Source organism: Caenorhabditis briggsae (assembly GCF_000004555.2).
Source record: "Caenorhabditis briggsae complete genome, chrX, whole genome shotgun sequence".
Classification (NCBI taxonomy): Eukaryota; Metazoa; Nematoda; class Chromadorea; order Rhabditida; family Rhabditidae; genus Caenorhabditis; species Caenorhabditis briggsae.
Genome location: NC_013491.2, coordinates 12,042,345 through 12,058,966, shown reverse-complemented (window position 1 = coordinate 12,058,966; position 16,622 = coordinate 12,042,345). Strand labels below are relative to the sequence as shown.

At 36.5% G+C, this 16,622-nt stretch overlaps 2 protein-coding genes and 1 non-coding gene across 3 annotated transcripts; 1 reads left to right on the top strand and 2 right to left on the bottom strand.

Annotated features, from left to right (window-relative positions):
- Window positions 1–139: 139 nt before the first annotated feature.
- CBG10845 lies at window positions 140–7,697 on the bottom strand (the record flags this gene model as incomplete). Its single annotated transcript, XM_045239858.1, has 12 exons — window positions 140–332; window positions 378–536; window positions 584–953; window positions 1,001–1,267; window positions 2,005–2,166; window positions 2,212–2,362; window positions 2,408–2,509; window positions 2,763–2,825; window positions 4,558–4,713; window positions 6,488–6,623; window positions 7,533–7,617; window positions 7,667–7,697. The coding sequence occupies 12 exons, from the start codon at window positions 7,695–7,697 to the stop codon at window positions 140–142; spliced, it is 1,875 nt and encodes a 624-aa protein (XP_045094379.1).
- CBG28497 lies at window positions 1,745–1,817 on the bottom strand. Its single transcript has one exon. It is a non-coding gene (tRNA).
- Window positions 7,698–9,063: 1,366 nt separating the features above from the next.
- CBG10843 lies at window positions 9,064–12,750 on the top strand (the record flags this gene model as incomplete). Its single annotated transcript, XM_045239857.1, has 12 exons — window positions 9,064–9,135; window positions 10,401–10,620; window positions 11,133–11,326; window positions 11,371–11,490; window positions 11,539–11,613; window positions 11,666–11,739; window positions 11,783–11,855; window positions 11,902–12,005; window positions 12,074–12,220; window positions 12,266–12,334; window positions 12,403–12,539; window positions 12,587–12,750. The coding sequence occupies 12 exons, from the start codon at window positions 9,064–9,066 to the stop codon at window positions 12,748–12,750; spliced, it is 1,449 nt and encodes a 482-aa protein (XP_045094378.1).
- Window positions 12,751–16,622: the final 3,872 nt, after the last annotated feature.

Below are 16,622 nucleotides of genomic sequence, written 5' to 3'. Positions count from 1 at the left end.
TTCAAAAGGAGAGAGCTTCATTGTAACATTCTAATTGAGAAATCACAGTTACAAATTTACAAAAATTATCTATATGTGTATAAGAAAATAGATTCCAAATAGTTTTTTTTTTTCAGAGAATGTGTGGAAATGACAAAGTTTAGTTGAAGAGTAATTGATTAAAGTATCTGGAGCAGTGAAGTAATCCAGTCCGGCACATTTCAGTAGTTCTAACAACCGACATTCGATCAGCTCTTTCGAAATTTGAACGGACCAATTCATAATATTGTCCGTCAGAAAGCACAATGGAGTGAAGCATAAGACATTTCATACGGAGCACATCAATGAACTTGCTGAAATTGGGATCCTGTGTGAAAACAAATAATTGTTAATTGTACCTCGACTTGTCAGAGAATCTAAGAGTCTCATCATCCCATCTGACCTCCAGGCGAGTCAATCTTGGACAATTCTGAGCAATGCAATCGATGAATTGATCTACGTGGATTTTTGCAACCACTTTTGGGCAGCAGTCTTCGGCAATTCCCATCACCATAACTCTGAAAAATTCCATTCAGTTCCGTTCTCCATGATTTACGTTTTGTACCTAATATTTCTCAATTGAGGGATCATGTTCATCCAGAAATATTCGAGCAACTTGTGTTGTCCTCCGAGACACAGTCCATGAAATTGATGGCCATGTCTTTTGATCATGTCAACCAGCGCTTGCTCGTTCAACGAGTCACATGTGTCCATGTTCAAGAATTGAAGGCTTCCCATCGCATTAGAGTTCTGCCATGCCTCGAGAACCTGGTCGGTCATATTTTCCAACCAGCTGGCATCCAACCAACGGAGATGAGGGAGACGTGTGAGGATTGAGATGAGAGCTTCAGAGTTAAGCTCAGTTCCCTTGATGTCCAACTCCTCGATGCGAGTCTTCTCCCAGTCGACCATTTTCACAATGTTGTTGTCGAGTTCTAGAAAAAATGTGGGGTTTTACGATTTCTTATATTGTGAAACATACTGGTGTGAGCCAGGAAGAGAGTCTTGAGTTTTCTGCATCTCTGGAGTACTAATTTCAGGCAGGATCCAGTCACTTTTGGGCAATAATTGACGCAAAGACATTCCAGATGAGCACAATTGGAAGAGATCGCGTCCACATGTTCATCAGTGATGAATGGAACACCCCACAAGTTCACAACTCTCAAGTTTGGAAGAAACTGTTTGAGTTTGAAGACGTTCACAGTCTCGTAGACTTCTTCTTCTTCGTCCTCAACTTTTTCGTAGGTTCCTAGAAAGTTGTTTGTGTTTGCGACTTTGTGATTGCTGAATTACAGCACCTGTCCATACAAAAGCGCATTTTTTTGTTCATTTTTCGGCTATTTTGGCCATTTTCAAATGTCTGGAGGTCGGTTGTTACATTTCGATCACTTTGAAAAGTTTGAAAGGTGTAAAACAGACCTTTGCGTTTACATAATTTTCCGAAAATTCTTTGTTTTGGACAACTTTTTTTCACAATTTCAGTACAAATCCGTGTAAAAAAAGGTATTTCTCAGAAATCGGAAATTAGCTGAAAAACTGAAAACTTTCATGAAATTGTATATGTTTTTCACTTTCCAAGTTTTTCAAAATGATTTGAAACTTGACAGCCAAGCTAACCTCTCGAAAATGGTCAAAATGGCCGGAATTAAACCGAAATTTTGTTTTTTTATATTTTTGATCGGTACTATATGTTTAATATATAGAAGAAACCCAAAAAAAAAAGAATTGCCCTGAACCAGGATCGAACTGGTGACCTTTAGATCTTCAGTCTAACGCTCTCCCAACTGAGCTATCAAGGCAGATACTCCTATACGTCTTTCACTAGTATACATACTGCCGACAACAACATTTTTTCTCTCTATCTCTCCCTCCACACATTTCCTCTTTTTCTTTCCTTCTTCCATCCCCACATTTTTTCCTGCTTGTTTTCAAAGCGATGCGTGAAGAAGAGAAAGAAAAAAGAAACGCAGAAAAAAAGACGCTCACCAATGATATGGAGCGTTTCGACGGATGAAATAAAAGTGTACACTTTTCTGAGGAATCCCTCCAGAAAAATGTTCTCCGAGAGGCAGAGAGTCAGAGATTTCAGGCGAGATGGAAAACTTTGAAGATCGGTGAAATCGTGGAGCTGCATGGCAGTGGAGAAATCTGAAAGGACCGAAAGATACAAAAAAGAGATCTAAAACTAGTCACCCAAAGTCAGATATTGAAGTTTCGGAGCCTTGTTGGCCAACTCATAGAGCACATTGGGAGTGATAAGATCTGTGGCGAGCTCAACGATTCTGAGCTCAGAAAATCGAGTTCCAATTAGTTGAATGAAGAAATCAATGCACTGTGGATTGACCTGAAAATCGCTCAGAATTGGAAAAGTTTCACAGAGACGATATACCTGTATTCCTCCATAATTCGGTCTAAATGACACAAACTTCCAAAGTCCCGGATTTTGAGAAATCACTCTCCATCTTTTGCATACAAGGCCGACTTGATTGATCTAAATCAAAAGTTTATAAGATAAATGGTGTTGTGAAATTGCCGTGTCTCTTTTAATAGAGGCCCAACTAGACAGTCAAATTTAAACTGATAAATTATATAACATAGTATCGCCAATATTTTATCGGTTGACAAATTTTCGATATTCTCCACAGAAATCGAGATAACTGAGGTCAAAGTTGACGGTTTGGATGTACTTCTATGAGTGGAAATACAGTATAATAATCGAAATTTTTTTGAAAAATTAGTAATACCTGTTTTGGTGACAAATACTGGAAGATGTCTCGTAGCACTTTGTCTGGGAGTTTTTCGATGGTCTGAAAAATTGATAGTAATTTTTAAAAATTCAGTTCCAAAAAATCTCTTGATCTCTAGATTCTAGCAACCCATACATATTGGTTTCTCTCATGATAATACTGCTGATTACTGTCAGTGAAAAAATCCTGGACGTCTGCATCCATATCATCATAAGCCGCGTCATTATTGACGTCGTGCATTGTGACCCGACGGGTCATATCGTATATTGCCGTCATTTTTGGATATACTCTGAAGTTTTTACGATATGATTTTAGATTGTGAGAATGAAAGAAATTCGTGAGAATGAAATTAATTCTCAGGTAAAAAAACAAATTGATTGGGCTTTATAATGGCTGGCTTGACAAACATAACCACGTTCAAAGACCCAAATTATCAGAAGTGATAGCAAAAAGAAAAACGGAGATGAAAGCAAAAGAAAGAAAAACGAAGTCTCGGTATATAATTGTGTGCTTCTTCTTTTCTTCTTTCTCACTCTCTTGCTCTGTTTCGTTTCTGTGTGTACGTGTGTGTGTATATCTGTGTGTGGAAGGTGCCACGGAAGAGATACTTTTTGCCTGTGGCCCTACGGCATCGCCGCAGATCACATGCGGCAAATATGCTGTCATTTTGCGAAAAATGCGATCAACGTCAGCTGCCGCCTACTGAGATATTGGGGCCCCAACCCGAGAATTCCGCTGTTATATTTGTGTGTGTTTCTGAGCTCATGAGTAAAACAAGACGATGATGTGTTTGAAAATATCATGAATTTTGTGAACAGGGACTGGCTTCTGTTCAGAAGTTCTCCGACCATATTCCAAAAAAAGAATGAAAATCAGGAAGAGGAGTTTAATTGAAATTCCAAATTTTACTATTATTAGAAAGTATGAAAATAGATCTTGTCAAATTTTAAGGCATATTTAACCCACTCCTATTGAGCTTCATAATATCTAAAAGATGCTTTCGTAAAACATCTAATAGAAGGGCCCTGATAGCTCCAGTTGCTTCCGTTTTGCACAACTTTATTCAGGTTTTTGTTTAAGCCATCACAGAGGGGTCAACTAACGAAACACTGACTAAAATATTAAAAACAATATGTTACTGAAAACTCACGACAACCATTGTTAGAAAATTTTCCACATAAATTCCAGTTTCTTCCAATTTTTTGCATTTACAAGTTGAATGTGACTAACTTCATAGAATTTTAAACTGAAACCATAACCAAGGCAGACGTCAGAATTATTTTTCAACCTGATCTCAATCCTTTAAAAACTCACTCTATTCCTTCGAGTCCGATTGCTGCTACTACTCTCACCACGTTCTACATGAAATGCGTGGTTAGCGCAAAAAAGTTGAGAGTCTCTCATTAGTTAGTTAGGAATAGTTGTGAAGGCCAGAAAGAAAACTGCTCAATTAAACCTTCCGGAAAGCCAGAAGGCGATTTTACAGCGAATAGCAGTCGTGAAAGACGAAAAGAAACGCAAGACAGCAAAAAAAAATGGTTGGATAGATGAGAAATTGCGAAGGACTTCTTTTTTTGCGTTCTTAGTGAGCAGATGTTTTAAAAGCTAAATGAATGTGGTTTTTTGGTTCGGGAAAAGAATTTGACGACGGGTACGGAACGAGTTGAGATTTTTCATTAGATTTCATTTTCGAAGTTTCTCGGAGCCACGAAAACGTTTTTAGTTGTAAACTAATAGAAACTAATGTACGTAATTATCTTGGGAGACAAAAAGATATGAAAAACAAACACACCGGCATTCGCGACAGGACAAGTGCCAGATTGATTTTGGAGAGGGCTCGAAGCTTGTTTAGGATCCGTGTTTTCTTCACTCTCCATTCTTCTGTGTCTCGGAAATGTTTCTTTTTGGCAAGCCATGTGTTGGATGATGTGGATGCGTGGCCGTCATTCTGAAATTACAGACTTTATCATATCATTCAGTTTTTTGTGGGAATAACACTTTACTAAAAATCTTCGATATCCCAGAAAAATTTTTTGGATCGATTTAACTCAATATAAAAATAAAAAACGGTAATTTACTATCAAATTGAAATAGTGGTTTTTTTTTTCGAAAAAAAACGTGTCAGTTTTTATTTCCATAATATCATACTTGTAATCCGGGCCTTTGCCGAGCAAAAGGAACAAAAAAAGCTGGCCCCGCTCGGGCCTGCCGGGCCCTGCGAGAAAAGCCGTTTTATGATTTGAAACTTTGTTCATAGATAAGATATAGTATTCCAAATAATACCGTTTTGTAGTACTCGTGAAGCTCTATCATATCCAATTCAGTTGGTTTAAAAATATCAATTCTGAAAGAAATTATGGCAGGGCCCGCGAAGGCCCGGAAAAGGCCCGGATTACAAGTATGCATAATATTTATTTTTAAAAAATCATGATTCATTTTCTTCCCTTTCGCTCACGTTCTTATTCTCCAAGTTTCCATAATAAACATTTGCAGTCAATAAACGAACTTTCCTGTTCATGCCACTTTAGATGCTCCCCTGATGAATATAGACTCTTTTTTGAGTAGGATTTTTCCGACAAAATCAAGCTAGTCAGCGCCCAAAAATTTTCCTTAATAGGATTTTTTGCCGCTGGCTCGGCGCCCTTTCTCATTTTCTTTTTTCCACGCAAAAATTAGCATAAGTCCGACTTGAAAAAAAACCGCGCATAATGAGAAGAAAAAGAATATCGGCCAAAAATAGAGTCAGCAAAACTATAGAAAAAGGAAATCTTACGTCTTTAGTGTCTCCTTTTGATCGAAAAAGATCCAACATCGATAAGTTATTGACCCGTTAGAACTACACAACTGAAAGAGGTCAAAATGTTAGTCGAACGATAACGTAAAAAATTGAGGATGATCAAATAGAAAAGGTGGAAATCTCAAGTGTATTATAGAGGAATAGAAAAAAAGAGAGGGAAAATTGGCGCGGGAAATTTACAAAAAATGCTGGTGCGTCAGGTAGGTTGAATTGAGAGAAAAAAAGGATGGCCTGGGAAAATTGGTGCAATTGTTTGGATATGAGAGTTTTAATTGTACCGGTGATTTGCTCCAGTCTCTGGTATCACGATTTGTCATTGCCGGCGCGAATCTTTTCGGTTGAGAAATTGATATCAAGAAGCAGGAAATTGAAGAAATTGAAGACCCGAGTAGGTGTAATGATTGCGGCGATAAATGATGGAAGCGTGTGCGTGTGTGTGGTCATTATTACACGTGAACCTTCTTTTCAAACAAAAATTAGAAAAATTGAAACGAAATGAAATAGGGTACTACGTCGTGAAAAAAAACTAACGTGGTTTTTTTTCTCCTGACGCAGGAAAAATTTTAAAGTACATACATACATCGTTTGTGCAATTGTGATATCCTGTCGAGGAGGTTCTCCCCCCTATCTCTATTGCACAATTCGAGGCCAGTTGGTCACTCTCCAACACTGCTCGGATGTCGGTGTTACCGCGAAGTGACAAGTCGCGGCGAACAGAAACACTCAGCACTTCTTTTTGTCTCATTGACTTCCACAGGGACAAGTTCGACGAGAGAGCCCTCTTCTATCTTCAATCTCCCTATTTTTTTCATTATTTCGTGCCTTCATGGTTCGTCAGTCAGACCAGAAGGTAGTAAAGTTTGGAAGCGAGTAGCCAAGTGGAACAGAACAAAGCAAGAAGAAAAGCAAAAAAAATTTGGAATACCTCGTAAAAGTATATTGCTGAATGATGGTGCCGGCCACTGCTCGATGTTTTCCGGCGGAGAAAAACGCGTCCGTCAGGTATTTCGAGATATGACTTTTGGAGTGATGTCATCGACGATCCCAGAAGTGTGTATGTACTGAAATAATGAATGTACAACTGGAACTTGTAGCTCAAAATGTGAAATATTATCGTTGTCTGAGAAAAAAAAACGGTTGAGAGTGAACGACTCGTTTAATAAAAACGCAGAATTGAACTGCCGATTTTCAGCCGATTTTCAATAGCATTCTCCTATTTTCTTTGTTTTTCGACAATTTTCGTCATTTTCTTAATAATTTTCATCGTTTCAAATTTTTTTTCGGCAAATAATTCGAAGGGTACAATAATTCGGGGGTGCAAAGGGGTACAACGTAATTTAGAGGTAGAAAACCAACAATTCGGGGGTACAAACTAAGCCCTTTTCCCGGTATTTTGTACCCCCGAATTGAAGATTTTGTACTCCTAAATTGCTTTGTGCCCCTTTGTACCCCCGAATTGTTGTACCCTCCGAATTATATGCCTTTTTTCCTAATTACATCGAAAGAAATTCCTTAAGAAATTGGAATAATAAATCGTCGAAAAATTGAAAAAAAATCCGTTGAAAAATAAAAAAAAAACAGAGATATACTTTTTTAAATATCCTCATAGGATACCGTAATACGCTTTTGCGTCTTTAAGATAATTTCAACTGGATACCCTCATTTATTTTTTTTCTCAGAAAATGATACGCCGGAATTTGAGCTTGGGGTCAATATGCATAATTCAGATATTTTTTGTCTGGATTTTTACAAAAATCGAGAATCCCAAAAAACGTTTTTCTCTACCGAGCATTTTGTAGCTTTCTTTGAAGACCCGAAATTTTCCAATCACTCTAAGCAGAACAACACTAACATTGAAATCCTTGATTTACTCTTCAAACACGCGTGGAAAATTCATTTCTTAGAATATACAAAACAGAAAAAAAACTAAAAAGACCAATAAAAATAAATGGTAAAATAAAAGACCCTACCTCCGATACTTTTTATCAAGAGGATTCGAGCTCAACAGCTCACCCTGCTCGAGCCTCCGTCTCAGCAATGCCGATTGTGCGACTTCTGTAATCAAACAGTTCAAAGTATAAACTTTATTTTGAAAGGAACCCACCAAACTCAATTGCTTCCTTATCTAGTGGCATAATGAAGAAAATATAAAACAGTCAATGATATATGTTTTATCTGGGTTCAAATGGAACTGCTGATGAAAATTGAAGTGCTTTGGCTGTGGGATGTTTGATTAATTGATTTGCGCGCATCAAATCAAACACCCCCTCTCGAAATCTAGCTGACATGTTTATCCGGCGGAATATAAAAAAGTAGGAAGATCAAGTATGAGGTTCAAAAAAGGATCCCTTTCTTCAGAACACAACTGTGCGAGTCGATGTGCAGATGAAGGCTACTGGAGAAGGAAATGAAATTGGACGATTCATAAAAACGAGGCACAAGTCATTCATTACTCAAGAAGATTTTGGGCTCCCAGCTTTTATTTCATCAACACCCCGTGCACTTTTTTCGTATTCTTTAGAACTCTACTTCTCCTTTTCTTTCACTTCGTCATCGTTCTTTTTTTATCCATTAGTGAATGACTAGATGCAGCCGTTCTTTTTTTTTTTTTTGCTTCTCATTCAATTTGAAACTCTTCGTCGGTGGCGCGGTGTCGGCGTCGTCGGCAATGTCGGAGGCATTCGAAATGGGCGTCGCACAGGCGCAGGGGCTCTAAAAACTCTCTTTTTCGCTGCTTCTGATGTGCTGCCTAAATTGAGTTGGAATTAGAAACCGCCGCCATTCGGTATCCTTTTTCAGAGGACATTAAGACTTCTTTCTCTTGAGACGCGAAGGTCCCACTCTATTCTATTTTGCATTGGCGGATACTTTCCATAATTTATTTCGACTTTTTCGTTTCTGTCTCCATGCGGCTGTCTTGATGATCGAGATTGGCGTTTGCAATTTGTGCATTTTCGAATTGACTCCAAGAAGACATAATTCAAAAAACCAGAAAGCCACATAAATTTCCTTTCCAAGCAAAACGCACTTAACTACTCTGTTTTATGTTTTACGTGCTATCGGAAAATTTCTTTTTTCGTGTTGTTGTTTTTTTCTTCTTCTGGACATAGCAACCGTATTCAAATACTCCGACGCGCAAGCTCACCCGATGTCATTTTTTGTTGGGATTTGAAAGTATACTTCTCTTCAAGTCCTTTGTTTTTCAGACCTATCATCATTAACTCGTTTCCAAGATCCGCATGGATACAAACTCATATTACATCTTTCACATCATTTTCTTCTCTATCTTACAAAATAAATCTCAATTCCCTTTATTTGGTATTTGATCCTTTTTTGTCGTCACTTTCCATTTTTTCGTCGAGTCTCCGCCTTCTTCCCAACTCCTCTTCAAAGGCGGAGCCCATCCAAAAAACTACACCACTTGCTTTGCTTTCTAGCACTTTAGAGAACTCTATGCTCCTTTTCAGGATGGACTGTGACTGAGTGTAAAATCGGAGCAAAATGTTCAATTATCCGTTTCCGCGACCGACGATAGAGTATCCAAACTACAAGTTTGATATGAGCATTAACATGGTAAGATATACATTTTCTCTTCAAAGCGTTGCATCGGAAAAAGCCAAATTTTCTGACTAGAGTTGTGAACTCTGACATATCCCTTTATGAAAATTAAAAATGAGAAGACTATCGTATTTTCTCGAATAGAAGGTGATCCAAACTTTGGGCTCAATTATCTCGATTCGTGTGGAAGATATCAAAACATTGTCAACTGATAAATTCATTGCCATAATATAAACAATATTTAATCAGTTGACAAATTTTTCGTATCTTTTGCGGAAATTCAGATTATTGAGCTGGACGTTGATGGTTTGGGTGGGCTGCTGTCAGTTCGTTTTTCTTATGACTGTTTTCATAAACACGTCTCTTTATCTTCTGGAAAGTTTTGCCATGGTTGCCCCATCGCCTCCTCAATAACCAAACTTTTTTTTATATTCCCTCAGACACATAGGCAGATGTGCGAGGTTGGTAAGAACTCGAGTGATAAAAGCTCAAGATTTCTCGACAACATTCTGCAGCGTTTTAGAATTTTTCATTTATAGTAATTTGCCAGACACGACACAGAAAGCTCACAAAACAGGCTGCAGATATGTTGCAAAAGCGATGCAGGAAGGTGTTTTTCATAAAATGACCATATCACCTATCTGCAGCACTTCTGCAAACTTTCTGCGACATGTCTGACAACTTTTTACAAATATGAAAATTTGGGACGCAGAGGTGCTGCAGAAAATTCTCGAGAAACTCCAAAAATTTATCAAAAAACGACAAAATTTTTTGACTTCGCCTTTTCTTAATAATCCTCATAGAAAGCGAATATACGAAAATATACGCTTGGTGTTCTGTCAGAGAAAGTACAATATTTAAAATTTTAAATAATTTTTGATTCACACAATAGATGAAAGAAGCACTACTGAAATGATTTCATTCATTCTGAGATCATCGAAAACCTCTCCAAAATGAAATGGATTTTAAGCAGACTTTTCTTTTACGCACATCATTTCTATACGTCCCACGAGAAAATGAACTTCAGCTAGACGCTGATTATTGAAAAATTTTAATTATTTCTGTCAGACAAACAAAATATATGAAAAGTGACTTAACGGATGGCACATGCAACAATCAAATTTTAGGGAAACAAATTTTAGGGATTATTTCAATTTTTTGCTTGATGATCTACTTTCAGATCAACAAAGTGCTCTTTCAAGCGGTTATGATCAGTTTCAAGGTCAACCTGGTAACCTATCCAATTTTTTTGTGTTTCCAAGATGCTTTTATTTTGACAGGTTCTTCACTACATTTGCCTAGGAATAATTTGCCCGTTAACAACTATTCTATCAACATATATTGGATATCACTCATTCAAAGTTGCTTATATGCTTCATGTCCGAAAACTCGAGACAACTTTTGCATGTTTTGCGATGGGCGAGTTGATTGGGATGCAGTACGTTACAGCAATCTTTGCGGTTTTTTACTGGACGTTTGGATATTTTACAAAGGAGGATGGTGAGTTAGAAGTCAACTGGTTTCTGTACATTTCTGGGGACGTTTTCGATTTAACCGTAAAGCCTGTACGAAAACTGACATCGTGAATTTAGACCTAGTTCATATCGGTTCTTTTCAAAGATATCACAGCTTGTTAAAATGATATAATATTTTTAAATACAAAAAAAATTCTGGTACAAAGAGCTGGTACAAAAATTGGAACTGTTGATGGGAACCGCCGGTGGACCGGGAAAAAAGTCCCACAACAACTAGCGTAACTTCACAATACTTTGAATTGTCAAACAATTTAATTTTGCGGCTTTTCTGGAGTAAATTAAAAGAAAAACTGTGCAAAAAGCAGTAAAAACAAGAAAAGAAAGACTGAACATAAAATATTTTCCAATTGCGGTATTTGTTTTTTTGCGACCTTCGGCCACGGCCACCGGCATTTTTCTCTTTCAGATTTTGAAGTAATTGATTCAAAATGCATGTACAGGGTGACGTTGATGAATGGAAAATAAATTATTTTTCAGAAGTTGGAACTTCCAAAGTCGTTTGCATCTTCTATTTGTACTCTTTCCAATACATACCAGGATTTCTGTTTAATCTTTCGAACTGTACTGTTGCAATGATGTTCCTAATGTACTTCCGAAAAACTCATCCGACTCTTCTGGGCATGAAATTGAATAATTTCAATTTGAGAACATGTTATGTCGTTATTGTCAACGTAAGTAGCCCTGCCTTTATTTTTATAATCCGGTTTGATTCTAGGGAGCACTTCTGGATGTGCTCTTTATTTTCTGCATTTCCTGGATTGCCATGGCAAAGTCGGGAGACGAACTGAAATATCAGCATAAATGTTTTGTGTTGCTGAACCCAATTTTTCACAAAGTTGGAGTTAGTTTTGCTCTCAAAGAATTAAATTACTTTTAATTTAAGATTGTCAACCTGATGAAAGGAGTAGAGTGGGAAACTCAAATCTTCAGCCATACAATTCCATACATTCTGACAATTGTATGTTAACACGATAAACTGTATGAAATGTATATAATAACCATATTTTCAGCTTTACATGGTGTTAGCAATGTATAAAATTTTACAACACCACATGAATCAGAGGAACGGTGTTGGCCTTCAACTGTGAGTGGAGTTTCAGTAATCTTTATGAAATTTTTTAATTCAGAAAACAGAAATTGCACTTTGGAGGATGTGCGCTAACTTTTGGTGTTACCATAGTTTTCATGTGTTTTGATGTGGTAATTTCACTTTAAGAAAAACTAATTCGAAAATTAGTTTCCACAGGGTTTCCAACTCTTCTGTGATGTTTACGAAATTTCACTGCATTACACTACAAAGCCAACCGATCAAGAGATTTTCTTCTTTTTGAAAAATGCAAAAACAGTTATGTAAGTTGATTGATTAGCCTGAATATCTAATGTTGCGGGTGCTTGAGGCAAATTAACCAAATTTACAGGCGGACGATATCCTATGTGCTTGCTCCATTCCAACTTCTTTCTCTCTGCACTCTGAATCCGGACTTCCAGCATACAATGATACGTCATTTGAATGGTACCACGCATTTTGAAGTTTTGGTGCAAACCACACTCGGTGGCGAGAAAAGGTACTGTTCATATCATCAAGTTGAACTTCTGTATTTTCCTTTTAGAACCAAAGTTCTGTATGAAAAACTTCCGAAAATATCCAAGATGAAGTTTGCGGCACGGTTGTATTACAGGTGAGCCTGGCTCTAATGAATATTGTATTCTGAAAATAAATATGTGATTAAATTTATTTGGTTTTAAGATGGTGCCGGTGCCACATCGCCGTTAAACTATTCAACAAGTTAATTGATTGGTGGGAAAACACAAAACGAGGAATTAGACAAAATAGGCGTCATAGAAGGGAGAATAGAAAAATTACCAGAGAACGGAGGCTGAAAGGTAAAACAAAATTCCAAAACTGGAGACGAAACTATCAAAATTTTCAGCAAAACAGTTAGCTGAAACGACAGCGGCTGGGTCGAAAACTGAAGGCGAAACTGAAAATCTGGTTAAGAAAGATACCAGAATAGAGATGGACCATATTGTCAAAACTGAACGATTCAGCGTGTCCTCGAACAATTCTTGGGAACTCCGTGAAACTACTGTATAAATCTTGCGTATTGTAATTATTTGATTAGACACAATTGATATTTTGTATTTCATATTGAAACTTCCATATTTTTCATTTTCGATCGCTTTTTACCTGGCTCTACTTTTATCTCAGAAAAAACATTTTCCCACAATCTGGATGCACTCTATTTTCCCAAAGAGTTCTTTTTTGTGGAAAAAAGTGTTCTGTTTTCCCATGTCTCTCTTTTATTTTTTTTCATCTTCCCACCCCATCTTCCCACTCATTCCAACCCATTTTTCCAACCCCATCTCGACGACCCACTATTTTATTGGGAGCTCTTCGCCACAGCTCATTCATTTTTTGCAGATGGTTGCCCTATATTTCCCGAAAGCATTCGGTTTTCTCGAAATGCCCTTTTTAGTCCTCCCCTCATCTCTCATCATCTAGTTTGTAGTTGGAAATCCTCCGATTCTTGTAGTTTCAATTTCTGGAAAATGTGATGTAATCATTTGTTTTTTAGTCCGTCTGGACCCTCCTATTCTGACAAGGAATTACGGTAGGATAGACCTCTAAAATACATTTGCTACAAATGTCACTTTCCTCACGCTTACGCCTCCTCCCATTTCCAGATGAATCTCCTTTTCCTGTTGTGTTTTGCTTCGGTCATATTTCCAATTTTGTCTCTTTCGGTTGCAACCTTTTTGAAGAAAAAACGTTGTGTTTGTTATTTGCTTACTTCCAGAATGAATAAAAATGGCTTTTGAAATTACTTTGGACGGTTAGCAAAAACACATCAAATTTATAAAGTCAAAATATTGGAAAAGCTGTGAAATATTTTTGAAGGAACTTTTTCGTTGAATTTTGAGCCCCGAATCGGCTCAAAAACCTGTAGTAGGAAGTTAACCTTTAACTTTGAACTAATGTATCTCGTTTCTTGTCAAAGATATAAAAAAGTTGTCAACTAATAAACTGTTTATTACAGATTCAAAATTACTTTGTCATTGTTTTTAAATATCTCAGAAAAGAACCAAGATAGATTGGCTCAATGTTTAAAGTTAGGGGTCATTCTATTAGAATGCATCCACAACCCTTAACTTTTCATATCTTGCATATGAGATAAAAAAACTCACTTTTGACAATCAGGCCGTTCTGTTACAGGTTTTACGGTATTTCAAAGTACTGGTTAACTAACCTGGGCATTTGTTTTTTAAACTTCTCTTCTAATTTTTTAGATTCACCTGATCTAGGTTCATCTAGTTAGTCTATAAATAATTCGTAAATATCAGAATTATCAAAACTCGATTATAATCTTGAATGAAAACTTCCAAAAATTGTCAAATTGAACTCTATGCTGATATTTAAAATAAAATAAAAACACCGTATTTCCTCTATTTTAAGCTCATGGGCTTCTATTTTTTAACGTCCTTCTCAGGAAATTATCAAAAACTGAAATTATTAGAAATTTTTTGGAAGTTAAGGAAAATGTCTGCAGTAACCGAGTAGACAAACTGAACTGTACAAAATGCACAAACCAAACAGCACGAACGTCTGTTAGATGATGGGTTTCTATGTTTTTTAAGTTTGTAGTAGGATGGGCTTCTATTAAAGGAAATACGGTATTTTGTTGGGAAACGTTAAATATAAAAATAACATTTTCAGCTGATAACTGAAAAAAATAGTTTTAAAAGAATTAATGTTTTTTATTCAAAATTTTAAAAAGTTTGAATTGAAGCATCTTCAGAAACTAAAACCAGACTTTTTTTTCGAAAAATTTTTTTAAGGTTGTAGATTTTTTTTTTAGATTTATCGCCTTTTAATTTTTTCGGTTCATCGATATAGTGAATATCTAAATTTTCAACATTTGAGCTATCAAAACTCGAAAAAAATTTTTCGAACTATTGTCAAGTGGAACTCAAATTAGATTTGTCATAACTTAAAAATATTGCACAACAGTTGTTATTTCGAAAAATAATTACGAATTTTAGCCTAGAAACAAAAAATTAAGATTTCTATTTGCTTCCAGAAATGATCATGATCTCATCTCAAAAATTTAGATTTTCATTTTTATATTTTCTCACATAATTTTATATTTTTCTGATATTTCCCTGTTTTTTTTGCATGTTTTTCAGAGAACAACATGTTTCCTTATAAAAGTATCAAATTTCTATTTTGGTGTCCGTTGCTCATAAACGAAAACAATTTTTTTTCTTAATACTTCTCGACCTTTTGACGATTCGGATCAAATTTTCTTTTTTGCATCGTTCCGATCGAATCTCATCCATCTCAACCTTCTGATCTTCTTCATTTTTCCATCTCATTCCAGTGAATACACTGTTTTTTGTTTCATCTTTCTCATTGCTCATCCCACATATCCTTTGGTTCCTTCTGGGTTTCGGGTATTAGACAAAATCCCTTTTTTCTGAATTCTGGGTTGCAGTCCAAAAACTGGAAGTTGTTAAGAAAACCGAAATATATCGGTGAACATTACGAAAACAAATTTCATTACTTGGTATGGCGTTTGATTTATTTTATCGTCGGTCGGCTTTGGGGGGTAGATCAAAGAAAAAGTATTTCTGGCTCTTTCTGCTGTAGCCGAAATCGTCATTCTTTAGTATACCTGCAAAACACAAAATTTTTTCTTAACGTCCTTCTGACTAGAATTAAATCAGTGTAGCTTGAGCTACGTCATCTGATCTGGTATCCTTTTTGCAGAACGTTAATAATTGATTTATCGTAAATGTTCCACCACTCGCAAAAAAAGAGATCCCCTTTATGTTGTGGAGGCGTTTATTGCTGGCTTGTGGATCAATTTAGTTTCATTCACTGAGCAAATTCTCGGGTGTGACAGATTCGATAACTCAATTATTCAAACTAATTTAGCTCATGGTCTCTTTTTTGTGTTTCTCTAGACATAAAAAAGAGATAGCAACATTCTAGACTAGGTTGTTGGGAGACGAATCGACAAAAAAAGATTTTTCTTCCGATTTCTAAGGAGAAAAAACTGGAGTAGGAAAAAAAACCGAAGAAGAAATGGATGAGACAGAAGTCTAAAGTTTAATTTTATTAGGCATGCAAGGATAGAGAAGATAAGTAAGAGATGGGTTGAATTCGAGCAAGACGGCACTATTTCTTTTCCAGTTTTTCCATTTTTCACGGCACTAAAGTGTGACATATGACGTGGCAAATAGTTTTTTTTCTTCACTGAAATTTTTTCGCTTTTTTTATTCATCTTCTTCCGCCACACCTAATCGTTTTTTTTTGGAACCTTCGAAAACCTACGCACTGGTTCTTTACTCACCCCCAATCTTTCCAAAAAGAAAGTAGGAAGAAACATAATTGCCTCCTCGTTTCATTTCATGACAACGTTTCCTGTTTAGAGGAAAACGGCAAAAAAAGAAGGCGAAGAAAAAAAAAATGAAACAAGGAGTAGCAAAGCGAAGAGAAAAAGTTGTGAGTTTCAGTCTTAACGCCATTAAGAAGTTTAATTTCCCGTCGTAGACGTCCTGCGGGTCCAATTTTAACAATCAGTCTCTGCAATTTCTTTTCTTCGCTTTGAGTCATGCCCTGTCTTGTTACTGCTACCCCTCGACCCAGACTATACCCATCTCTAAACAACATCAACTTTGTAGGAGGAGCGGTTAGTGGGTGCCGATTAGAAATGCAACGATAGTATTCCATTCATTCGGTCTTCCTTTATATCTTCTGCTACTTTCGGACTCGTAAATTTTATTCAAATGGTTTTGGACAGAAAGTTCTCTGCACTGACATATATTCCTGAACATTTTCCTCGGAAATCCTTTTATTTCCAAAAATCAACTTAAAAGCGTGAAAACTAAACAAATTTTTTTTGTGGAAAATCCTCCAATTTTCATTAAAATGGGTGTTAATTTTGTTATGTTTACACTTAATTT